Source organism: Aspergillus flavus, chromosome 3, assembly GCF_009017415.1.
Source record: "Aspergillus flavus chromosome 3, complete sequence".
NCBI lineage: Eukaryota > Fungi > Ascomycota > Eurotiomycetes > Eurotiales > Aspergillaceae > Aspergillus > Aspergillus flavus.
In genome coordinates, this window is record NC_092407.1 from 5,023,970 (window position 1) to 5,047,540 (window position 23,571).

The following is a 23,571-nucleotide window of genomic DNA, read 5'->3' on the forward strand; positions in this document are numbered from 1 at the left end:
TTATCTGCTACTCCTGCCGCATTCCGTCGGTCGACTTCCGATATTGTTTCCCTTTTTAAGCTGTCAGAAGGCGATTTGACCGGTTATACTAAGTGATCTTTAGACATATTGTTATTGTCTTTATCGTGTCACCCTATTCCAGCAATAAGTTGGGGATATTAGAACATTATATTGCGGATAAAATATGCGCTATCGAAAATGATAGCTGGTTGTGACATTGGAAGCGCCCCGTCTGATTATTTGCCGGGATCTTGGGTTTAATATTTGCTGTTATCCTCCTGGCCTCTATTAGAATTGCTTACCCGCTGGCTACAGGAGTTATATTTAAAGCTGACAATAAAGAAAGCGGTAGACCACCCGTGTCAAGTATGAAGTTATGAGCGCGGAAGCTGTATAACGATGATGTGGTAAGCCGGTCCTTCGTCCGTTCTCGGTAGTCGTAGGCTTTTTGATATTGGAGATAACGACAGAGTCGGAGATTGACGCAAGCTTCTTTGGTGTTTAAGGAAGCTTAGACGGGAGACGTTAAAAGGAACGCATCAAGTAGTTATAGTATTAGCGGAGTCAGCGGTTAGCTTGACTTAGCATTAAGTAATACAAGACATATATTGTCTTGAATCTGCATACCTGCAAGCCACATTCGATTCCAGTCCAGTCATATGGCCGCTGCTTATGCTTTCGGGACAACAGGCGTGTCAGCACATTCGACCTGCACGATCCGATGTTCTATTCCCCTATCGGTTGACTCAATGACTAGCGCACTGAGATGGTGACCATATAGACATGCGGAATCTAGTCCGATTGTATGCCTGCCCAGCTGCAGACGCCGCTTTGCATCGTGCCCAAATATGACAGTAGTCCGGGTTGTTAGTTGGTCCTGCCATTGATCCCATTGGGCAACCCAGCCTTCCTCTCCCGATGCTTCAGCCGGTATCAAGGTGCGTTCGTCGCCCGGCGCGTGAGTGAGGCTACGCATGTGCATCACGGCATGAGGATCCTGCTTTTCAAGCGGGATACCGGGGGTGAGACCAGCATGTACGACCACCAGAGTGTCGTCTAAGGATGACGTGAGATGGTACGGCAGCTTAATACGCAAGATCAGTGGCAGGCCGGCGAGCCAGTCAAGGTGACGCGTCGAGAGTGCGCGGGCTGTGCTGTACGTTGTTGCGCTGTGTCGTGTGAGAGGACTAGCGTTGGGAGATGCGCTTGTTTCAGGGCCGTCGCAAGCAACAGTCTCGCTAGGTAATTCAGCCCCCGAATCCTCAGGTAGCTTGGCAGAACCGCTGGTTATGCCTCCAGCATGCATTAGGTTGTCTCCTCTTGCCTTGATTTCCACGGCAGCATCGAGAACTGCATTGTCATGGTTGCCTCTTACTGCGCTGGCACCCAACTCCACGGCCCGATCAATCACACCAGGGCTATCGGGTCCTTTGTTGACCAAATCACCGACAAATATCAGATGGTCCCCTTTGCCCTTATCGAAGCAGACTTTTTCCAGAAGAGCGTCCAGAGACTTTTTCATCCCATGTACATCTCCGACGATGACTAAGCGTCGACCAGCCGATGTCGGTTCATTTTCCGCGGATGATGAGAAGAGTTGCGGAGTGAGATTGCTCGGCAGGTCTGATATAAAAGTGGTGATGGGGAAGATCTTGTGAGCATCTACTGCCGGAGTCATTGTTGTCATTGTTGTTATTGTCATTGCTAGTCCTCTGGGCAGGAAACACGATGATGCATGCGGGAGCATCGGAAACCACCGGCAGAATTGTGGAACCTTTCCCTTTCTGGATGTATTTCCAAATCGTGTAAAGCATGGAATGGCCATGGGTAACTCAAGTACTTATTCTACCTGACAATGCAAATGACACGGTTGGTGTGGTATTCAGAAGAACGTTTGTGGCCCATCTACATTGGGGCTGCCATTTTAGTGATCTATACAGTCGATAGATAATGATGGTTCATACACCGACCCACGCCTCAAGGAGATATACCGTATTGACGCTCAGTATACTCCATAAACGTAGTGCAAATATATATCTTGCTACTTTAGACTCACTGGGACTTATAGCACCCTCCTTCCTCAACACTTTATAGCCCTAGATATCCAAGTACAGAATAAGGACAGAGCTAAGCAATCATATCATTCTCAATTAATTCACGTATTTTTATCCGAAAGTTTTGTTGGGCGTAATTAGCAGGTCACATGATGCGGATTCGACCAGTCATGGGCGGCAGATCCTCTCAGGCTCTCCGAGTCCCCGACAACTTTCAATAGTGAACGTGCCCAAGTATGCCAAGTAACCGCGCGCTCCAAATGCTCACTCGAATTCCCTAGAAGATCATGTCTGTCTACTACAGGTTCAAAACCACTTCCAGCCACTAACCACGCGACACGGATATAGCCCCGTCATGGTGAGGCGACGGGCTTGCGATGGATGCTCTCTCCGCAAAACCCGTTGCAGCGGCGGACAGCCATGTCAACCCTGTGTCCAGTCTGGATTTGAATGCTCCTACCTCAAACCAGCAGCAAAACCCGGGCCGAAAGGTCCACGCGCTGAAACCTACATGCGTATCAACAGACGCTTGCAGAGCATACGAGACCGTGCTCCCCGTGGCGCAACCGAAACCGCATCACCCGCCAATGTAAGAGCAGGCCTGGCGGAGGCAGCCGACTCATCCAGGGCGATACCAGCCTTTGAAGTCGCCGGTGACGAACAGATGCCGTTCCTGACTGAATGGCCATCGCAACTGCCTCTTGCAGATGTCTTAGGTCACTTGGAGGCCTACGAGCATAGAATGTATCCCGTCTGGCCTGTCGTTGACGTTGCTCGCCTTCGCAACTCGCTTATGCTGGACGTGAACAATGACGAGTTACGCTCTTTGGCATTTGCGGTATGCGCAGCGACCTGCGCTCAGTTGCAGTGTCATCCTGACAACCAGAGGACGCAAATGTTTCGCGTGGGAAAGTGCTCTTTGGCGGATCATTTTGCGAAAGAATCAGAATATTGCCGCAGTATGTATGATTACCGTGAAAGTGGCACGTTTGAAGCAGTTCTAGGGCCGCTGTTCCTTCATTTTTACTACGGTGCGACGAACAAGATGTCGACGGCTTCGCTCTTGCTCCGAGAGTCGGTGACGTTGTGTCAGCTTCAGGGGTTGGATAGGGAAGATACATATCAAGATATGGCCGTTGAAGAAGAGACGTATAGGCGGAGGGCGTTCTGGCTCCTCTATGTGACTGAAAGAGGTCACGCTATTCAGCATGGGATCAATACCTGTCTAAAAGGCTCCATTCGACTGCCAACGCGCGATTGCGCAAACGAATGCCACCTCGTTGAAGCCTTTGACAGCCTTGTCGGTCTTTTCATTTCCGTGGAAGGTGTTCTTCTCGAACCCGGTGACTCGCCTCGCGGCCCCAATACCATCATATGTAGTAAGGACATGCTCTGTCGGCTACAGAGCCAACTCCGCCAGCGCCTGCAGTGGCCGACGGCATACCATGCATTGCAGAGAACGGATATCGCTATTACCCAACAGTGGCTACGTGTGCTACTTTGGCAGCTGTCTTTGAAAAATATTTTCCTCTCGAGCGCTTCGGCTGATGATAGTATGAGATTGACCTACCCGGTCCATGTGGCAAGAGACGCGATAGTGCTCATTTCCAACGTGCCCCAGGATACATTTATGGCACATGGTCCTGGCATGGTAGGTGGTTGTGTATCGCGATGGCATACCGTAAACTTACTGAATCCAGGCAATCAAACTCTTCGAAATCACAAGTACCCTACTGGATGTGATTCACTGTGTTCCCTCCCTTGTGCACCGCAACCCAGCTGGGACATACGATATTCTCCACCATTTATGTTATTTACTGTCATCTCTGAGCCACAGACCATTTGGCCTAGAGTTACTGCAGAAGAAATTAGATGAATCAGGCATTCCATATCGCCGAATTGTCTCGCTTTCCCCGGCTGAACGCGATGACTCTCCAGTCATCGAACCGCTTAATGACGAGGAATTGGATTCTTGGTGAACTTTGGCCGACCGTAATCCTTGATGGTAACATTACTGTATGTGCTAACATTTGAGAATGTTGAACTGATTTAGAGTTTTCCCCCACCAGCTCCAACCCTGGCATTTGGACTATCTAGAAACATCACAAACGATTCAAATGGCATTACAGCAATTGTACCATCCGGTCGCACTGGACGGTGGCGCTGATAACTTTCCAAAAGAACAGCGCCATTTTTGAGAATGGAAATGGTTTCCGCAGGAACAACCCAGCTCACTTCTTTGCCTGTGAAGTTGGCCAACACCAAAGCCGATTGGCTTCCGTACACTCGCAGATACGTGAATAGATCGTTATTCGCTTCATCAATCAATTTGTACGAGCCATATACAAAGAGCCTCTTATGTGCTTTGCGCAGCGCGAGCACCTTTGCCCAGTGTTGGAAAACACTATTTGGGTTCCCCACCTGGGAGGCGGCATTCCAGTCTTCATAGTCGTCATGAACATCAATCCACGGACCGTTGTGCGCAGCTGTAAACCCTGCAAATTTGCCACTGGTCCATTGCATCGGGGTGCGTCCATTGTCGCGAGACTTTACGCGGAATTGCTCTAATGTCACCTTGTGAAGCTCTGTGTCGTTGGGATATGCAGCCGTTATCTCGTTCCAATAATTCAAAGTCTCGATGTCTCTGAATTGCTCAATGCCCCAGGTCTCTGGAACATTCACCAGACCTATTTCCTGACCCTGGTATACAAAAGGAGTGCCACCTTGAAGACCCAGGAACGTAGCGAGCATCTTCCCCGCCGTCGCGCGGTATTCCGGGCCGGCCGAGGTAAATCGTGATATCGTCCTTCCCTGGTCATGGTTTTCGAGGTAGAGGGCATTCCAGCCTTCGTTCTCGTTCATGAAGTCCTGCCATTTGGAGACGATATGCTTCAGGTCCGACATTCGATATTTGTGTGGAGAGAATTTGCCCGCAGGGCCATGGTCGATATCCATGATCTCGAACTGAAATGCCATGGCCAATTCGCCGCGGTCAAAGCCCACTGCCTTCCCAATTTCCACCGGATCATAGACATTCGGCATCTCACCCACGGAAAAGGCATCGTATTCCTTCAGAACCCTCCCCAGCTCTTGCAGGTATTCGTGAAGACGTGGTCCGCAGCAATAGTGCATCGCCCCATGCTGCCATTGGGCCTTTGGGTCGGTGATGGGCGCATCTGGGAAGCTTTGGTCCTTGCTGATCATGTTGATCACATCCATCCGGAATCCACTGACGCCTTTATCGAGCCAATACCTCATGATCTGGTGCACGGCAGAGCGGACTTTGGGGTTTTCCCAGTTGAGGTCTGGCTGCTCCGGTGCGAATAGGTGCAGATAATATTCATCAGTTGTTTCGTCGTACTGCCATGCAGAACCTTTTGTGATGTTAGTGACAAGCGGGGCAACCCGTGGCCGTGGGAACCAGCACTGTACCTCCAAAATAGGCGCCCCAGTTATTCGGCGGCTGGCGGACGCCATTTGCATCGTACTTGGGCTTTTTCCATATGTACCAGTCTCGGTATTCATTGTCTGAAGAGGATCTAGACTGTTTGAACCACTCGTGCTATTTCAATCATGAGCAATCTTTGACGACAAGAATCGCGCTGTGTACGATTCGCACTCTATCACTCATCACTCACCTGGTCTGAAGTATGATTTACAACAAGGTCCATGACATATCTCATCCCTCGCTGATGTAAACCCTGAATGAGCGCATCTACGTCTTCGACTGTACCGTACGGGGGGTGAATTCGATAATAGTCAGAGACATCGTAGCCCATGTCCACCTGCGGGGACTGAAGGATCGGAGAGAGCCAAACGAGATCTATCCCAAGGGCTTTCAGGTAGTCAAGTTCCGAGATAATCCCGGGGATATCGCCGATTCCATCGCCATTGGAGTCTTTGAAAGAAGCTGGATAAATCTGATAGACCGAGGCCTCTTTCCACCAGGCCGCATTAACAGGCGATGACTGTGTCTTGTGCTGGGTGGCCATCGTGAGCGACGATTTCTCGATGGTAAAGACTGTGTGCTTGAAGGAACCAGCTATTCCCCATCTGAGCGGTGGTAGTTGGCATATTTATGTTCTCCAGCGGGAAACACATTGCGAAGTGACGTATCATTGTCGCTGCGAAGGGGACACTTGTGCGCATTGTACAGTCTGAATGTACCTTGTAGCCGAGCCGCGTGTCTCCATTTCCCACCCTGCCGAAAATCTCACCGGGAATCTCCCCGAAAATCTTGCTAGGAATTACGCCGGGAATCTCACCGGCGTGCGGCTTGTCATTGGTGCCCACTATGCGCTTGACCTGGGAGGGCTTAGCGCAGCCCCACTGTGGTCTAGTTCCTTTATGGTATAGACAACCGTCGATACTTTTCCCCCAGACACTCTCCATACAGGGCAACGTGATCTGGGGAACCCGGGGTGGCAATTGCAAGTCTAGAATTGTTCCCGGCTCTTCGTATCCCAGTCGTTGTCTATAAGACCAAACTATTCCCTGACCGTCTTATCTTTGTTCTCTTTCACACTGCAATGTTCTCTCCCAACTGATTTAAGGGAATCACTAGCTGTCTTTCCCGCCAACTTGAAGTCCAGCAGTATCCTTAACAGTACCCTTTGTTACTGACACCATGGTTGCTGGCGGTGGAGTTGTTTCTTCATCCGGCATGGATGCATACCGGGCCCTGCCAAACAATACGAACTCGAACTGGTTCAAGGACAAGGGCCTCCGGCGTCTGAATTTCGGCCTCATGCTTATGTTTGCATCCGCTGCAGCAAATGGGTATGATGGGGCTTTGATGAATGGGCTCCTGACTCTCCCTATGTGTAAGTTTCCTTTGTCAAGTTGTCCTCACCTCTGGCGTATGCAAAGCTGACCCGAACCGCCTATAGTTGCGAAGAATGTCGGCGAGAATATAAGCTCGAACATGGAGGGTCTGATCATTTCTGGTATTTCGCTGGGAGGAATGTTCACCTTTATTCCAGCTTCGTACTTCGCGGATTACTTCGGCCGCAAGATGTCTGTCGCACTTGGATCGGCCATCATGATTGTCGCGAGCGTGATCCAAGCGGCAACCGTCGGCCGCTGGGCCTTCTTTGGAACGAGAATCGCGATGGGTATCGGGCTGGGCTTTGCGCAGACAGCCGCCCCGCCGCTGACTACTGAGATAGCTCATCCGCGGCATCGTGGCGTTGTGACGGCCATTTTCCAGGCTACGTGGTACTGGGGTGCTATCCTAGCTGCTGCGGTGTGCTTGGGCACTCTTTATGTGGAGGGAAGTACTTGGTCCTGGCGGATTCCATGCCTTCTCCAATGTTTCTTCCCTGCTGTTCAGTTGGTAGGACTACTCATCGTTCCAGAAAGCCCGAGGTGGCTCGTGTCAAAGGACAGGCGAGACGAGGCCTTGCAAATCCTCGCCCGCTACCATGGGAATTGTGACACGTCAGATCCACTGGTTCAGTTCGAGTTTTCTGAGATCTGCAGTGCGATCGAGCTAGAAAACTCAGTCGTCCATAAGAGTGGTTGGTCTGCGTTCATTGCAACCAAGGGAGCTCGGCATCGCCTTGCAATTTGTCTGTTGGTCGGGATTATGATCCAGTGGGCAGGCAATGGTACGTACAGGGCCATCCACCTACTCCTGTCTATCTTGCTGATTATTTTGTCCCTAGGTGTCATTTCCTACTATCTTGCACCGATCCTTCGATCCGTCGGCATTACCAATCCTACGCAGCAATCCGCCATCAACCTGGGCCTGCAGGCGTGGAACGCAGTCTGCGCCGCGGGAGGCGCCGTCGCTGCAGAGAAATACGGCCGACGCCCTCTCTGGATGCTCTCCACTGTTCTTATGCTCCTATTCTTTACCCTGGCGACTGTCCTTTCTGCCGTCTTTGACGAATCAGCCATCAAAGCTGCTGGCAGTGCGGTTGTCGCATTCCTCTATCTGTTCTACGGCGCGTACGATATCGCCTATACCCCGCTCTCAATTGCGTACCCGGTCGAGATCATGCCATTCTACCTGCGCACCAAGGGCTTATCGTTAAGCTTAACGGCGCAGTTTGGGGCGGGCTTCTTCAACCAGTTCGTCAACCCCATCGCTCTCGGTGCGATAAAATGGAAGTTTTATTTCGTGTACCTTGGTCTGTTGGTTATCTTTTTGGGCATTATTTACTTTGTGTTTCCGGAGACAAAGGGCCACACACTGGAGGAGATTGCTGTCATCTTCGATGGTCCTGGGGCAGAGACGGAGGTACAGCGGGATCTTGCCGCTATCATTGCGGTGGAGAGGGAGGTAAAGGCTCCTATGAAGGAGGAGTTGGAACACGCTCCATAGGTGTTATGTGTACAACTGAATGGTTATACAGTTAGTTACTATTAAGCCCTATTCCGAAATAGGAGCGTTCTACTACTTTCATTTATTTGCGGTCACCTACCAATGAATATCCCGAGTGCATCCAACACACCTCAGCAAGGGAACACATCTAAGAATCACCTACACAATCGATCAATCTCTACTCTTCTTTGAAAAATTTAAAGCTTGGCTACACTCCTGCGAAAATAAGAACTGCTTAGCGGAGTAAGGTATTTTGGGTAGTTCCTAGCGCTAAAATGAGAGGATGTCATGCATATGCTATGTCGAGATGGTTATTGCCGTGCACCAGAGGTCGGTACACGTGCACGAGCAGCAACAGTATACCATGAGGTCTAAGCTTCGACTCATAAGCGATCCGCATGTCCAGGTAAGAATGGGGGCTTGAACGCCTCTTCAGACCGGTCAATCGTCTTTTGCTCCAACCAACCCTTAACCGCTGCAGTGACAGCATCTACCGCGTCCTGGGAGCTCAAATCCACCGGCTGCACCTTGTTTCCAATTTGTCTCATTTGAATGCATGCGGCTGCAACAGTGAGCTGATAATTGAGCAGATCCATAACCGGAATTATGGCGCCAGGTATCTTGCCACTCAATATGTCGTGGCAAAGGAATGGCTCCTGACAGAATGGACGCGCAAGCCCAATGCCGTCAACGGTCTGTATGCCATCAACCATTCCAGCCGTGGAGCGGAATCCTCCTGTAAGGTAAAACTTCATCTTGGTCAGGGAAGAAACAACTTTTTCAGCAACATCGAGAAAGAACTGGCGACTTTTTTAGTATCTCCCAACTTCGGAAAGCGTAAAGTCGAGAGAGCTTACAGCCTCGTGTTTCTTCGATATGACATGCTTTGCAGTATCATTCTCGTCCAAGTTCTTATATTTCCCTCCAGATAATTCCACAAAGTCGAATTCGTGCTCCTCACGCGCACGACACAGTTCCCAGGCCTCGTCACGAACAATCCCGTTTGGCTCAAACTCGACACTGTTAATTTTGATCCAACTATAAATCCCGGACGGACCTTCTCCGTGATTGCTGCACGGATCTCTAGAATCAAACGCATGCGATTGGTAGGACTGCCTCCGTATTTATCTCTTCGGAGATTCGTCGCTTGTGAGAGAAACTGGCTCAGCAGATAGCCGTGCGCTGCATGCAATTCGATCCCATCGTATCCGGCTCTATCTAGAAACTCGGCCGCGTGAGCAAATCCCGTAATTATATTTTTGATCTCATCCTCGGTAGCAGCCCGAGGAACGGCAAAGGTGTTCCCCATATTCTTGGTATCCAGTGGCACATCGCTGACACTGATCGGTTTCGGTTGACAGTGCTGGATGGCTGATTTGTGCCAGTATTAAGGATCCATTTGCACGGGCAGCAGCAGCTAGATTCGTGAACTGACCAAACCGTTCTCCTGAGAATGGAGCGCTAGGCGGGATTATCGGGTTTCCCTCTACTTCGATGTGGTTGGGATCGATCATGACATTCCCAGTCACAATTGCGCCTATGTTGCCCCGTCCCCAGGTACGATAGGTCTCTATTAACTCACTGCTTGGTATCCCGCGAGCAAAAGAATTGTCTTCCGTCCACGAACACATCCGCTCACTCATGGCGGCCTTGAGGAAACGATTTGGGGCGGAGCGACGGGCGAAGTGAAACTCCAAGGGTTGACCCAGTGGCGAAGGGTCGACACCTTGTCCGGCTCGAGCCATTAGGTGGAGTGAAAAGTGGTGGGTAGAAGTGATTGGTACAATCTCAGCACGAATTGCTTCGATAGGCCTATCATTAGCTAATCAGTATTTCCAATACTCCTTAAGGGCGTGGATGGTATGAATGGTAGATGGGCTACTGTGTGTTAAAACGTCAAGGCTCTAGTTGACGTTATCATAATTCTTTGAGACTATATGTCTAACCTTTCTCCTTGTCGAGTTACGATGAACCTAACCCCCACTGGGCTTTCTGTCTAGCTGGAAACATGTCAAAGTCTAATGGATTTGAGATAAAATGACCACTAGTGCTCTCTGCGCTACAAGGCCAAAAGGGTGCGAGTGTTCGGTCAGCGAAGGCAACATTGCCGAGAGCATATAAATCAGTCGGAGGTGGACATGAAGGACGAAGGGTCCTGGGGTTCATGATAGAGAACGACATATTGCATAACTGAGATAAGCGTGAAAACATGGAATCGCACGCACCAGCAGTTGCTGGCAAACCAGACCCCAAGAAGGGACCATATCAAGCCACTCCTTGGAATATCCAGCTCTCTGCGACGGACACACCAGGTTTCACTCATGTTGAAAATCTGGAGCAGAGAAGCGCAGACCGGGCTTCAGATCTAGTCATGAACAACCACTCTAAGTTTCACACCTTTCATGACGAAATTGTGGGATTTCACAGTGAGTATCCTGATTGAGACACAAGGGTGCCTCTACTGACCAGTGAGCCAGACCACATTAGCCATCATGTTTTAACACTCTGGGCCTTGGGAGCTACTCCCGACGAGATGCAAGCTGCGTATGACTTTAACAAGTCCTTTCAGCTTCTGACGTACTATAACGATCCTTCTGTCAACATTAAGTTACGGGATCCCGAGTTCTTTCGGCAAGGTCTGAGCAACTTCGAGCTATATGGAGACTACGTACGCTTCTTCCAGGCCGAAGTGGCGGCGAAGGGTGTCCCTACGGTCTTAAATGAGTATCTTTTTAAGGGAGATACGTTGGCGGAGGATCTGCTAGCCCGACTGTTTTCTGGTATACATGACCCGATGTATAGCTAACATCATATACTAACATCTTGTCTACAGGCTTTCTCCACCCATTGATCAATCTCGGATTTGCCTTAGAGTTTCAACAGCCATTCCTAGCGGCGGAATGCCTGGCTTCAACTTGTATGCACGCACCATACCCTGCGGAGTTCCTCATCGCGACTGAGCAGCATGTGGAAAGCAATGGACGACCACGAACTCTCCCGATCCTCTCCATTGTGGAAGGGATGGGCCTAGACCCAGTGGTCGCCACAGCGGTTGGGCCAGAAGATGGCAACAATCGAATTGCTGATGCGCTGCTGAAACGAGCCCTTAAGGAGCTAATCCCTCACTTGTCCCACTTCCAGGTAGAGCGAACGGAGGAGGATCTTGCGCGCAAGACGGCAGAGATACTGCAAGCCTCAGCCTACATCTGTGGTGCGGCCCAGCATCCGCGGAAAGTTGAAGCTCTTGACTTTGTCATGCTGCATTCGCTGACGGCCGCCGTATTCTTCCCCACCATTATTAGACAGGAATGGATCAGCATAGAGACACGAGCTCGGCTATTGGAGTGGAAAGGACGCTCAGACCTGATCACCTATGCGGCCCTGGGATGCCCACAGTTGTACCCAGATAGAATCACCGGGTACCGACCCAAGGAAGTGGCAACTGGGTGGCCTGACGTGGTAGAGCGCGCACGAGTCTATCAGGACGACGGACATGCATGCAAGGTCATCCGGGCGCTTATGTGCGCCGAAAATGTATGCCAACCTTTTGAGGGCGAAGAAGGTTTCCCTTTGAAGAAGGCAGACTTTCTAACACTGGCACACATGACTATGGATTCGGTCGAGCGCATGTTGGATCCAAATTGGGTGCGGCAAACCGAAAAGGTCAAGCAGATGTCGGCTCAAGGCCGCGGACAGCACTCGCAGGTCTCTGCGATCATGTTGCGGTGGGTGCGTTGGTGTGGAACTGAAGGAGCCTGGGATGATTTCCCAGATTTACAGGAAATACCCCCTCTGCATGATACAAACTGAGTGCCACTTAGTATGAACATATAGAGCTTAAGTCACTGGAGGCAGACTAGTACAATGGTCCCAAAACATTCATCGGCTGGAAAGAGCTGTACGACAAATGCATAAATAACCTATCACTATAATTCATCCAAATCTGTTTCGTTCGACTAGTGGCACTTTATCTTGTGCTCAGGGCTTCGCAGTGCTGTATGTCTATGTGTACGGATGTTCGGAGAGCGAGATTCAAAGAACCTCCCACCTCGGGCCGAATTAAATCATAGACTGCCATCTCCCAACAAAAACATGACGGGAAGACTCGAAAAACCTATCAGACTATCCTCTAGCAGTACTCCTGGAGAAGACTACATAATTGTAATGCGTCGGTACGCCATCCTAGGGGCCACAGGCAACACCGGCCAGGCATTACTGAACGTCCTCCTGCAGTCGCCCGACAACCAGATCCACGCCTACTGCCGTTCTGCCGCAAAGCTGAACCGATTGCATCCTGAGATCACTCAAAATCGGCAGGTGAAAGTGTGGGAAGGGTGGCTGGAGGATGTCTCGTTCCTATCTGAATGCATTCGAGGCACGCGGGCCGTCTTCATGGTGGTGGCGATTCCCGACAACATGCCATATTGCACCATCGCCCAGGACTGCACCAATGCCGTGCTCAATGCACTGAAAAAGCTCCAAACAGAAGGGTGCCAGTCTCTACCAAAGTTGATCGTTCTCTCTTCTGCTAGCCTGGAGGACTCTTTGTGCGCCGACGTTCCACCCCTTATTCACCGAGTCCTCAACATAGCCGCTGGTAACCTGTACAGTGACCTAGCGAAGGCCGAGAAGATCTTACGTGCTGAGAAGCATTGGGTGTCCACAACCTTCGTCAAACCTGGGGGACTAGTGCACGATGTGCAACGCGGTCACACTCTCAGCACAACCACCGCTAAGACGCCTGTTTCCTTCCTCGACGTTGCAGCAGGGATGGTGGAGATTGCTAACGTGGACGATAAGAGATACGACATGACGAATGTGAGCGTCAATGCAATCGGGGATGGGACCGCGTTTCCGTGGAAAGGGGTGTACTATGTGATGACTGGCCTGTTATTCCATTTCTTTCCTTGGACATACAAGTATTTTGGGGATTGTCCCATGCCCAAGCGGAAGAAAGATCTCTAGCAGCACATCTAAAACAAACATTGAATTTTCTTAGAACTCGCGCAATACAAACTGATCATCCTCAGTTGCCTTTACACTCTGGTCTGTACAGATAAGGCTATTACGTGAAACGGACAAGCGCCCAGCCAAGCACAACCACTGGGATCCATTTAACTGCTATTGCAGACCAGGGCTTAAATTCCTTGCTGCTATGTATCGCAGTGGGTGATCCACGACGCTCGAGCTGCTCCTGTAATATCCGCGGATTGCCGCCCACCTCTTCGTACCTAGCGGTTACTGTCAGAAACTCCATTGGAACCATTCTCATTTTTGATTGATTCCCACCATTTCGGGTCGATCTCCTGTAAGCCCAGATGCGGACTGACATCTGCTTCCTTCGGGCCTTTGCGGTCCTGGATTGTCCAGCCCATGCCCAGGCAGGCCCAGGGATTCTCATGGAAGGAGCGGATGTCGAAGTCTTCGTAGCGAGGCTGGTCAATGACTTGCTGGTAGTGCAGCGAAGAACCGGGCCAGATGGCATTGACCCGACCCGTCTCGTTGTTCTTGTACCCTAAATGGTTCTCAGTAAATTCAGCTGTGAGCGTGGAGAGAAGAAACGTACAGCTTCGGCAGTTATCTTTCCACACCGTGTGCTTCACCCACTCCTGGACATGATCGTTGAATTGATCCGTGCGGTCCTGTCGCGGCACGAAGCTACGGAGATTCTCATTCTGGGCCTTCTTAATCCACTGCACCACGTACTTCGAGACGGCCTGCAGCGGCCCAATGACACTGCCATTTTGGATAGGCCATGTCGGCCCAATGAATGTGAAGAAGTTGGGCATCTCGGGCACGGCCAGGCCTAGATACGAATTGGGACACTCCTTCCACTTCTCCCTCAAGTCCATGCCGTCTCGGCCCACAATGGGGAAGCGTGGCCGATAGGATGCATCGAAGCCCGTGGCACATACTACCGTGTCGACCTGGCGCTCTACTCCGTCACCGCCCACCACGCCCTTCTCCGTACAGCTTACCACGGGGGTAAAGTGTACATGGACGTTCTCCTTCTGAATCGCCTCCATGTAGGGATCCCCCGGGGTGATGCGACGACAACCAAACGCAAAGGGCGGGTCAAGCCCTTCTCGTAGCCGCTCATCCTTGATCAAGTTGGCGGTGCGCTGGCGGAAAAACGCAGATCCCATCGCTTGCCCTTTGGATCCAGTGCAAAAGGCCCCCCACATGCCGTTGACCTGGTCCTCGATGGCCTTTGCGTGGGCCACAAGCGCTGCTGGATTGCGCCGGAATTCGTCGCGCTCGGTGGGCGAGTATTCCTTGGTCTGGCTGCCAGTGTTGCCCGCTAGCACTCCGAACCATACGCCCGTCCGCACAAAGACATCGAGATGCTTCACCGTGGGCTGCATGCCGGGCACCGTTTGGATGGATGATGCCCCGGAGCCAATGACTGCCACCCTATCACTCTTCCATTGTGACTCTTGGTAGTCGTCGGGCCATCGTGCGGTATGGAGCACACGGCCTTGGAACCGGTCATGGAGGCCGGGGATTTGCGGCCACTGAGGATTATTGAATACCCCCGACGCGTGAACCAAGACGTGACAATGGTCTTCAAACTCTCGGGGCTCACTGCCGCTAGCGTGCTGTCGAAGTCGGACAGTCCATTCTCCGCGGTCTTCGTTCCAGTAGCAGCCCACGACCTCCGTGTGAAACACCATGTAACGGCGAAGACCAAAGACTTTGCATACCCGGTCGAGGTAATTCCAGATATCGGGCGCATAGGAGAAGTATCGGGGCCAGTCTGGATTCGGAGCAAAGGGGTAGGTGTAGGCGTGGCTCGGGACATCGCAACCGGCCATGGGGTAACGGTTTTCTAACCAGGTACCACCCACGTCCGCGTTTTTCTCATACAAAACGTGCTCGACATTAGGGCATTGCTTCTGGATCTGGTATGCCATCAGTATCCCCGAGATGCCCGTGCCGATGGTCACCACCCGCAACGGGCGGTTGGCCGGGTCCATCCAGGTAAGATCCGGGGGGATTTCATACCCAGTCGAGCCAGGCTGAGAGTAGTCCACCTTTGACATTTTGTTCTATTATGAGCAGTGTGATCCTAATGAGATCGAGAGCGTTATCTTAAGCTTAGGTAGAGCGATGAGGCCATTCCCAAATACTTGCATTCGGCGAGCGACAAGTCCCCGATGGCCGAGACGGCAATACTTGTCTACAAATGGTATATTCATGTTAGTCATTCGTCAGAATCCAGGGAAGTTAAGTAAGAACTAGGCAGGTTAGTTTGTCACCTTATCGCTGCTTGACTAGGGAGCATTTGAGCGTAGAAATGCAATGATGATTATAGTAGCTTTGCCTTGATTATATAGAGTATTTCACCGTATTATGCCGCATAATTTAAACGTGTAGAGCGTATCCGAATGCAATAGCGTCATATACTAGGCACGACCGTAATTAAACTAATAGAAAGGACCAGGAACAAGATTCCGGTGGGCGAGAGATATTTCAATTCCGTCCGGTGTCCGTACTGAAGGCACTATTTGTGCGTCAACATATGTTAGACGTCTTCACCCCAGGGGACCCACGGTTAGATGTTTCATATCCGCTTCCTTCTATAGACTATGACCAACACTGCGTCAAGAGAGCTCATTCGGGCCATCGAGCATGTTCCACTCACCTGGTGGTTCCTCGCTGTGGGCGGTGCCTGGATTGTGAGCAAGATTGTCAAGGTAAGTCATAGTTCCGCAGCTTCTGGATGGACAAATGGCAGAATGGTACCTTTAACTCTTCGCCTAGATTCTTCAAACCGCATATTTCAGTCCCCTTCGTAAGGTCCCTGGTCCCTGGTATGCACGCCTGACGAGTGCTCGGCTTGCCTGGGCATCTTTTGCCAACAACCGCATTTATTATGTGCAATCCCTCCATGAGAAGTATGGACCTATTGTGCTCATCGGCCCCGAGGAGGTTGACATAGCCGATCCCGTGGCTGCTAAGCAAATCCATCGGATGGGGTCGGGATTCGTTAAAGCTCCCTTTTACAAGCTGCTCTCCCCCGGACCGGTTGATAACATCTTCAATTTCCGCGATGCCAAGCTGCACAGCACTCGACGCAAGCTGTACGCCAAAGGCTTCACTTTAAATAGTCTGCGACAACAGTGGGAGCCTACCATTCGCAACATTGTTGCGCTGACGGTCGAGAGAATTCGCCACGACGCGCAGCAGGGCGAAGCGGAAATCCTAGGTTGGTGGACGTTGATGGCCAACGAGACTGTGTGCAAATTGACCTTCAATGGCGGCCATGATACGGTGCGCAATGGAACAAAGGACCCCTTCGTCCTCATGCTGGAACGTCGCATGGGCGACCTGGCGCATCTGCTGCAGCATTTCGCCCCACCGCTGTACTATCTAGGTCGCCTGCTTGGACGCGCAGAGCCCCGGCTACACGATGTTTTCTTCTCGCAGGAGACGATGTTCGAAGCAGGAAAGCATGTCGTGGCAATTGCCCGCAGTGCACGCGATGCCGAGGGAGACCGGAATCTGTTCGTCAAAGCCCTAGCCGCAGGCGATTTAGAGAGCAAGATCGGCTGTCTCAATGACACGGAGATCATCACCGATGCCGGGGCGTTGCTCCTAGCTGGGTCGGACCCCACTGCATTATCCTTGACATATCTCATTTGGTGCGTGCTGAATCGTCCAAAACTGCAGGCCGAGCTTGAGTCCGAAGTTGCGGGATTGCAGGGAGATATCACCGATGCGGCCTGTGCAGACCTGCCTATCCTGAATGCCGTGATATGTGAAAGTCTCCGTTTGTATGGACCGGCCCCTGGATCCATGCCTCGCAGTCCACCCCCAGACGGTGCCACCCTGTGTGGGTATTACATCCCTCCCTCGGCCGTTGTCGTTACGCAGAACTGGAGTCTGCACGGCAATCCGAAGGTGTGGAAAGACCCTCATACGTAAGTTATTTTTATTTCCATTTGTGTTGTAAATGTCCGACTGACGTGGCAGTAGATTTGATCACACACGGTGGCTGCCAGGGTCGTCGCTATCAGAAGAGGCGAAAATGTCATTCAATCCCTTCGGCCAGGGAGCACGTCAATGTCTAGGTATTCATCTTGGGTGGATGCAGCTGCGTCTCGCCACGGCCTTGTTTTTCCGTCGCTGCCCAGGAGCCAAGTTGGCACCTTCAACTACCCCGGAGAGCATGGTCATGATTGATAGTTTCATCGCCGGTATGCCCAAGGCGCGCCGCTGCGCCATTCAGTTGTAGTATTCATGTTGGATGGATGACATAGACAGAAGTGAGGGAGCATGGGAACATTCGAATTTCAATACGCCAAGCTGGAGTTGAACCCAGGTTATGTAGAAGGAGCTTGTATGTGGGATGCTCGCACCGGAGCAAAACCCTAATGCTAGCAGTCAATCCAGTTCTGCGCCTGTGAATGTGGAATTGTAATCTAGTTCAACCCATGAAATGCTTGTTTGCCCTCACTGGGATAAAACCTTCACATCTTGGCAAAGGAAAATCGGAATCCTTTACTGTGTGTGGGCTGGATATCCTCTAGGTCTATCCGATACTAAACTGATTCATACAGATAGATTTAGGTTGATATATTGTGAACATATCGACAATGCGAGTTCGAGAACGGTATGTAACACATATAACTTGGTGTTAGCAGTATTGATTGTCTATCTGGTTGGTGCTACGCCATACGATAGATTGAAACAGTTCAGAATGCCTTCGTCAACACAACCATAATATTCGGCTAATTTTCAGTAAATGCTCCGGACACAAGGTGATCCACCCTCATCTACTGCTCAGCCATCATTTCAGCTGCAATCTTTTCAGCCAGAGCATACACAGTGCCCATGGGCTGTCCATCAATCGCAAACGGAAAGATTGAAGCATCAACCACGCGTAGGCCCTTAACGCCCAAGACTCTGGCCTTGGAATCTACTACAGCCTTGGAATCATCTGCTTTGCCCATAGCGCAGGTGCCTACCCCGGCATAATAAGCATCTGATGTCTCGGCGATATAGTTTAGTATTTCTTCATCCGTCTGATACTGCGGCCCGGGCAAAATCTCGGGTCCAGCAACGACCTCTCGCATCACGTCCGATGCAACAATCTCGCGACAACGACGGAAAGCAGCAACCGCCATCTCCTGGTCTCTTGGATCGGCCAACCATTGTGGGTCCACGATGGGCGGGTTGGCTGTATCATTGCTGTTGATCGTGACCGTACCACGACTGAAGGGAGTCATCAGAGCGGCAGACATGCTAAAATAATTCTTGCCGTCATATTGTGGAACGAAGGTGTCGTCCAGTGCAATATATGAAAAGGTCGGCCAGTCATCGGGAAATGCGGCGTCGATATCGGCGGCGGTAGACTCCTTCAGCATGCCTGGCTGGTGTTTCTCAAACGCAAAATAATCCTGGCCTGGATTGGTCAACAGACCCTTACGCTGCTCGTTGTACTCGCGAATAGCCCGGGGCAGTGTCTCTTTGTTACCCATCAACTGACTGTGGCTCTCGACCTTGACTGGAACTGTAGGCCCCAGGATAATGGTGTCCTGCATGTTTTGGCCCACTCCGCTGAGATCAGATCGTACTGGAATGCCCAGCTGCTCCAAATGCTCTTTGGGCCCGATTCCAGACACCATTAGCAGCTGGGGTGAACGCATGACGCCGGCGCTCAGAATGACCTCCTTCTTGGCTCCGATCTGCCACTCGAAGCCGTCGGTGCTTACGGTTACTCCTGTCGCTCGATTCTGATCGTCGAAAAGGACCCGTTTAACCAGAGTGCGTGTAAAGATGTTGAGGTTCTTACTTTCCATCAGCGCCTCGCGGAGATAGGAAGACGAAGCGGTCTCGCGGCGACGGGTGTAGGGGTTGATGGTGTGAGTTATGTATGAACGGCCCAACAGGTTGCCATTGGAGAAGCCCTGAGCTTCAGGAAAGCCCATTTTGGCCAGAGCCTTGTCCACCCAGGACGAGATGGCATTAACCTGGAACGGATAGCCGACGTGTACGGGGCCTCCCGAAGCCGTGAAGGCCGTGTTGTCGTTGAGAGCCGTAGCATTCGCAGGACGAGGGTTCGTTTCTGGACCAGAGAAATGAACGCTCTTCTGGAAATAGGGCAGCCATTTATCCCATCTGTAACTATCGTCGCCAACGTGATCTGCCCACATATCGTATGCGCCTTTCGAGCCTCTGAACCTTCCAGTCAATACTTTACTCCCACTGATGTCAGCCAGGCGCGCCTTACCTGTGGTACAACATGGCCCCTCGTGCAGTGCTTCCGCCCAAGGTCTTTCCCTGCATATAAAACATTTCGCGCTGTGCCAGCCCGGGTTGCGGTGTGGTGTATTGATACCAGTCAAATAGAGGGTTTTTGACCTTGCCATTGTCGAAGAAGTAGTTGAACAGATACATCGGAACCTCGGTGGCATTGCCAGCATCGGTTTCATAAAATCCTCCCGCCTCAATCACGGCAACTGAAGCAGTTCCATCCTGGGACAGGCGACGGGCCATAGCCAGGCCTGCTGTTCCACCGCCGACAATCACGTAGTCGAATGACTGTCCCGGCCATCCGTACATGCCAAAGTGCGAGCTGAGCAATCCCTGTGCCTGAATGCGCCCGTCCATTTGGCTAGCAAAATCGTCCGATGTGAACATTGCCCCTAGCGATGGGAGGGAGGAAGCTGCGGAGGACAAGATGGTCGGATTGACAGCGGCCATGATGCCCACCACGGGGACCACCGCCATGGCTGTTACCTGGAACCAGTTTCGTCCCATTGTAAGAATTAAAACTCTTCAGAACAATATGTGAAGAACGGTAGCCGCTGATAATACATTGGAGCGACAACGCATCTGCCCTGCCCTTTAAATGGAGGTCATCCATACGGCCCTGCATCACTTAGTACGGTCTGCCTCGCTGTCCGAGAGTCGGTCTTTTGATCCCTCAACGGGCTTTCAGGAACCCACCTACGTCTCTATGCCATGGAGAGTACTTTATTAAACAGATAATTTGATATACTTCATGCTTAGGTGAGGGGAGTGCCGTGCAGATCTGTGCAGCATTTCTACACAATTAGACTTGAATCAATAAGGCGATCTAAACAGTTTCACATTTTAACGAGTTTATTGATATCTCCACCTTGATTAACTACTAACTTGACAATATGTTCAAAAGGCATCTACTAGAGCTACAAAAGAGCTCATCTGAATATGTAGCTCAAGAATAGCCCGTAAAGAGAACGTCCTCTCCTCTGCGAAGCACCAGTCGCAATACAGCGAATATGTATGTCTATCAAATCATCTGATTCCTGGCCATGAATCGGGAGATGTCAGTAGCATCGGCATTCTTCCAGGGATGGTCCGTCTCAATTGAGCGAATCAATTCTTCGTGAGCAGGGCTGCGAGGGACCACATTGAGGTCAAAGGCGCCCGGTTGACTGATTACGCCCGGCAACCAGTCGGGTTCCGGAGCTCCTGGATCCTTGGGCGAGATGAAGAAGCAGCTGACCGCGTGGCACGCAATTAAAAACAGCTTCTCGTCTGTTACAAACCGACCGGGGCATATGCGACGCCCAAAGCCGAACACAAATTTCATGGGATCTGTTTCTGGCGGGGAGTCTTTTCCCTCGAGGAATCGCTCTGGCTTGAACACCATGGGGTCGTGATAGACACTGGGATCATGGGTAAACGTCCTAGCAAGTATAAAGTTAGCTTGGAAGCTAATAGGAGAATCAATGGACGGGTGTGAAACAACCAGATATTCGGCAGTAGAAGAGCACCTTTGGGCAGTAGATAGCCATCCCAGATCTGATCCTCCTGCGTGATATGGGGTGCACCCAAAGGGGAGGCAGGATGCCATCGAAACACCTCCTTGACAAGGGCGTCAATAAAGGGTAACTGCGAACGGTGCTCAAAGGTCGCCAGAGTAGTTGGTCCCACGACTCGGTCGAGTTCCTCGCGCGCCTTGCGTTGCACCTCGGGGTACAGGGCCATGGCCACAAAAAAGCTAGACACTGCGGACACTGTCTGTGTAATGGATTAACACGCTTCCTATCCTAAAGTGATGAGGCAGAGAATGTTGTACCGTGTCCGATCCTCCCATAACGAATTCGGCATTAGTCCATACCAAAACCTGCTCTTGATGTGATCCAGATTCATAGTGGCCTTTCTGCAACAACCGCAAGAGGATGGAAGGACGAGAGCAGCCGCGAGCGACCTGATCCTTTATCCATAAGTAGGGGACCATAGTCATCCTTTCGATGGTCCGCTTGTATTCCGCTGCCTTAATTTGGAACGAGGCTCCGGGGAACCAGGATGGTACGTATCGCACTGCCCCAGAATCAGCATTTGCCGGAACCTTTTATGTAGGTCTTCTCACATATCGGGAAGAAATTGACACTCCACTCTCCTGGCGAGAAGATGTGCGAAAACTGCCGAACCGACTGTTGGGTCAGATCATACAACTCATCTTTTCCATGCGGCGCAATCGTGTACCCATAGGCCACATCCATCATGAAGGCGTTGGCTTCCCTATAGTTATATTACCCATGTTCAGTATGTCGAATACCACCTACAATGGTCAGACATCTCTTACTTTCGGATATGGAACCGAAGGTCGTCCGGGTTATCTAAAGTCCTCAACAAGAACCGTCGAATCCCGATTTCCATCTTGGGATGAAAGGTCGAGATGGCTCGCCTTGTCCCGATTTCCTGTTTCATATTTGCTCGAATCGTCTTCCATGCTTGCCTATTGCGTTCGGTGGCTAAGCTCATGCCCCACCCCGCCCTACGTTGTTATCAGCGTCGGTTTCAGTAGCATCCTGCGAATAGCTCTCGCTTACATATGTGCAAAAGGGGCATCTGGGATCATCTGACTCAAGGCTGACTTCTTGTGCATAATCTCTATACCCAGCTGCGCGTCGTTGATCATGATAATGGTCTGTCCCATAACCTCCAGAGAGCTCATGGGCCCTGCTCACTCGCACATATCCCAAGCATTAGAACACAGTATACGACAGATCGGGGGATGGCAAGAGGGCCTCGGTACCATATCGTTCTTGATGCTTCGCCCAGAATAGCCATTCTGGAGTTCCCTTGGGTGGAAAGTCAGTCAGGTTGCCAATGATAGGCTTCCTCCACGGTCCTGGGGGAAGAGGAGGACGCGTGTCTTTGGGCGCCAGCAGCTTCTCCAGAATCCACAAGCCCAGCAAGGCCCCTGCACAAATAATTATGCTATAGATCATGGTCGGGTGGAAGGCAAGTGACGATAGTACTGGATGCTAAGTGAATCGTGCAAAGACCTGTCAATTTCGCGTCTGCCGTATCTACAGTGACTTCAATGAGCATTCGGCTTCCGAAAGTGTTGTCTCCTCGGGGTGTAACGTATGCGACTTTGACCGACAAAAACCAAATTCTTCCAATACTCTAACTTCAGATGGAGAAGTGGGCACTATAAATATGTCCGGGCGTACTAGAGCTCCAAATCAAACCCACGATGTTGTGTTCGTCAGAGCAATGAGAGATTGATCAATGTCGCGACCGGGCGAGAACGAGGCAAGGTTTCCCGCGAGGGCAGAGCGACCTTAAATTGGCTGAACTGCAGGTTGAAAGTTTCTGGGCTATGATCTGCAAGTAACAAGGGACTAACTACAAGGCTTGTTAAGAAAGCCGTTTATGTGGCCCAGACCGCTGGCGTCAAAGTGTACGCGAGTTTCCCCTGGCTAGTGAACTCGGCCAATAACACACACAAGGGTTTATATCAAGTTAATTATTCAGTGTATGCAGGCTGTCTAGAATGCGAAAGAAGATCCTCTATACTGAGAAAGTCCTTATTTTCGCTAGAGATGTCCTACCTTAAGTGCTATCCTAATTCGTATATTGCTATATTTTACTTGACCTAGAGGAATAACCATCTACCATAACACAACTAATGAAGGAACAAGAACACCAGACTATACACCTGTCGTACTGTACAAGGTGCATAGTGTAAACTACTTCTACCAGTCATCAACCTGAATCCCTCCCTGGATGCTCTCCAGCAGAATATAGAGCAACAATGAAGGATCATTACCTTGAAGTCAGCAGGAGAAGCAAATAGCACAATTGGAATCCTCATGAGGCTGACACTGTAACCCAGGCGCTCCAGAGTCACCAGTGGAATGGGGCTCTTTGATTCGGAGTTCTTCGACTACAGGAATCCTT

At 51.0% G+C, this 23,571-nt stretch overlaps 11 protein-coding genes across 11 annotated transcripts; 5 read left to right on the top strand and 6 right to left on the bottom strand.

The window, feature by feature from the left end:
- Nucleotides 1–670: 670 nt before the first annotated feature.
- F9C07_7786 (aflYe/ orf/ Ser-Thr protein phosphatase family protein) lies at nucleotides 671–1,678 on the bottom strand (the record flags this gene model as incomplete). Its single annotated transcript, XM_041285637.2, has 1 exon — nucleotides 671–1,678. One exon carries the CDS (start codon nucleotides 1,676–1,678, stop codon nucleotides 671–673), a length of 1,008 nt encoding a protein of 335 aa, XP_041145450.2.
- A 731-nt stretch (nucleotides 1,679–2,409) lies between these two features.
- F9C07_7787 (aflYd/ sugR/ sugar regulator) lies at nucleotides 2,410–4,033 on the top strand (the record flags this gene model as incomplete). The annotated part of the gene is made up of 2 exons (XM_041285624.1): nucleotides 2,410–3,705; nucleotides 3,755–4,033. 2 exons carry the CDS (start codon nucleotides 2,410–2,412, stop codon nucleotides 4,031–4,033), a joined length of 1,575 nt encoding a protein of 524 aa, XP_041145451.1.
- Nucleotides 4,034–4,103: 70 nt separating this feature from the next.
- F9C07_7788 (aflYc/ glcA/ glucosidase) lies at nucleotides 4,104–6,046 on the bottom strand (the record flags this gene model as incomplete). Its single annotated transcript, XM_041285638.1, has 3 exons — nucleotides 4,104–5,428; nucleotides 5,487–5,616; nucleotides 5,693–6,046. 3 exons carry the CDS (start codon nucleotides 6,044–6,046, stop codon nucleotides 4,104–4,106), a joined length of 1,809 nt encoding a protein of 602 aa, XP_041145452.1.
- A 635-nt stretch (nucleotides 6,047–6,681) lies between these two features.
- On the top strand, nucleotides 6,682–8,382 carry F9C07_7789 (aflYb/ hxtA/ putative hexose transporter; the record flags this gene model as incomplete). The annotated part of the gene is made up of 3 exons (XM_041291523.1): nucleotides 6,682–6,877; nucleotides 6,944–7,663; nucleotides 7,721–8,382. 3 exons carry the CDS (start codon nucleotides 6,682–6,684, stop codon nucleotides 8,380–8,382), a joined length of 1,578 nt encoding a protein of 525 aa, XP_041145453.1.
- Nucleotides 8,383–8,765: 383 nt separating this feature from the next.
- On the bottom strand, nucleotides 8,766–10,127 carry F9C07_2202361 (NADH oxidase; the record flags this gene model as incomplete). Its single annotated transcript, XM_071509537.1, is given in 4 exon segments — nucleotides 8,766–9,182; nucleotides 9,240–9,395; nucleotides 9,422–9,722; nucleotides 9,742–10,127. The coding sequence occupies 4 exon segments, from the start codon at nucleotides 10,125–10,127 to the stop codon at nucleotides 8,766–8,768; spliced, it is 1,260 nt and encodes a 419-aa protein (XP_071365346.1).
- A 464-nt stretch (nucleotides 10,128–10,591) lies between these two features.
- On the top strand, nucleotides 10,592–12,192 carry aflY (the record flags this gene model as incomplete). Its single annotated transcript, XM_041291524.1, has 3 exons — nucleotides 10,592–10,808; nucleotides 10,860–11,162; nucleotides 11,216–12,192. The coding sequence occupies 3 exons, from the start codon at nucleotides 10,592–10,594 to the stop codon at nucleotides 12,190–12,192; spliced, it is 1,497 nt and encodes a 498-aa protein (XP_041145455.1).
- Nucleotides 12,193–12,474: 282 nt separating this feature from the next.
- Nucleotides 12,475–13,347, top strand: aflX (uncharacterized protein; the record flags this gene model as incomplete). The annotated part of the gene is made up of 1 exon (XM_041285625.1): nucleotides 12,475–13,347. One exon carries the CDS (start codon nucleotides 12,475–12,477, stop codon nucleotides 13,345–13,347), a length of 873 nt encoding a protein of 290 aa, XP_041145456.1.
- Nucleotides 13,348–13,447: 100 nt separating this feature from the next.
- aflW lies at nucleotides 13,448–15,359 on the bottom strand (the record flags this gene model as incomplete). Its single annotated transcript, XM_041291512.2, has 3 exons — nucleotides 13,448–13,613; nucleotides 13,672–13,897; nucleotides 13,949–15,359. 3 exons carry the CDS (start codon nucleotides 15,357–15,359, stop codon nucleotides 13,448–13,450), a joined length of 1,803 nt encoding a protein of 600 aa, XP_041145457.2.
- Nucleotides 15,360–15,971: 612 nt separating this feature from the next.
- aflV (aflV/ cypX/ cytochrome P450 monooxygenase) lies at nucleotides 15,972–17,620 on the top strand (the record flags this gene model as incomplete). Its single annotated transcript, XM_041291525.1, has 3 exons — nucleotides 15,972–16,079; nucleotides 16,147–17,306; nucleotides 17,362–17,620. The coding sequence occupies 3 exons, from the start codon at nucleotides 15,972–15,974 to the stop codon at nucleotides 17,618–17,620; spliced, it is 1,527 nt and encodes a 508-aa protein (XP_041145458.1).
- Nucleotides 17,621–18,018: 398 nt separating this feature from the next.
- aflK (aflK/ vbs/ VERB synthase) lies at nucleotides 18,019–20,185 on the bottom strand. Its single transcript, XM_041291513.2, has 2 exons — nucleotides 19,619–20,185; nucleotides 18,019–19,563 (listed from the first exon to the last, which is right to left on the bottom strand). The coding sequence occupies exons 1-2, from the start codon at nucleotides 20,146–20,148 to the stop codon at nucleotides 18,162–18,164; spliced, it is 1,932 nt and encodes a 643-aa protein (XP_041145459.1). The 5' UTR covers nucleotides 20,149–20,185; the 3' UTR covers nucleotides 18,019–18,161.
- Nucleotides 20,186–20,486: 301 nt separating this feature from the next.
- Nucleotides 20,487–22,847, bottom strand: aflQ (O-methylsterigmatocystin oxidoreductase). Its single transcript, XM_041291514.2, has 7 exons — nucleotides 22,418–22,847; nucleotides 22,212–22,341; nucleotides 21,965–22,156; nucleotides 21,749–21,900; nucleotides 21,455–21,699; nucleotides 21,125–21,396; nucleotides 20,487–21,062 (listed from the first exon to the last, which is right to left on the bottom strand). Exons 1-7 carry the CDS (start codon nucleotides 22,611–22,613, stop codon nucleotides 20,663–20,665), a joined length of 1,587 nt encoding a protein of 528 aa, XP_041145460.1. The 5' UTR covers nucleotides 22,614–22,847; the 3' UTR covers nucleotides 20,487–20,662.
- Between the last annotated feature and the right edge of the window lie 724 nt (nucleotides 22,848–23,571).

What these genes read in the sequence shown, in the direction of transcription:
- aflQ (XM_041291514.2), bottom strand. Translation starts at nt 22,613, where the DNA reads ATGATCTATAGCATAATTATTTGTGCAGGGGCCTTGCTGGGCTTGTGG. An exon ending in GATGCCCCTTTTGCACATAT is followed by an intron (nt 22,157 to 22,211) that starts GTAAGCGAGAGC and finishes ATAACAACGTAG; the next exon opens with GGCGGGGTGGGGCATGAGCT. An exon ending in CTTCTACTGCCGAATATCTG is followed by an intron (nt 21,063 to 21,124) that starts GTTGTTTCACAC and finishes TATACTTGCTAG; the next exon opens with GACGTTTACCCATGATCCCA.
- aflK (XM_041291513.2), bottom strand. Translation starts at nt 20,148, where the DNA reads ATGGGACGAAACTGGTTCCAGGTAACAGCCATGGCGGTGGTCCCCGTG. An exon ending in GGGGCCATGTTGTACCACAG is followed by an intron (nt 19,564 to 19,618) that starts GTAAGGCGCGCC and finishes TGGAAGGTTCAG; the next exon opens with AGGCTCGAAAGGCGCATACG.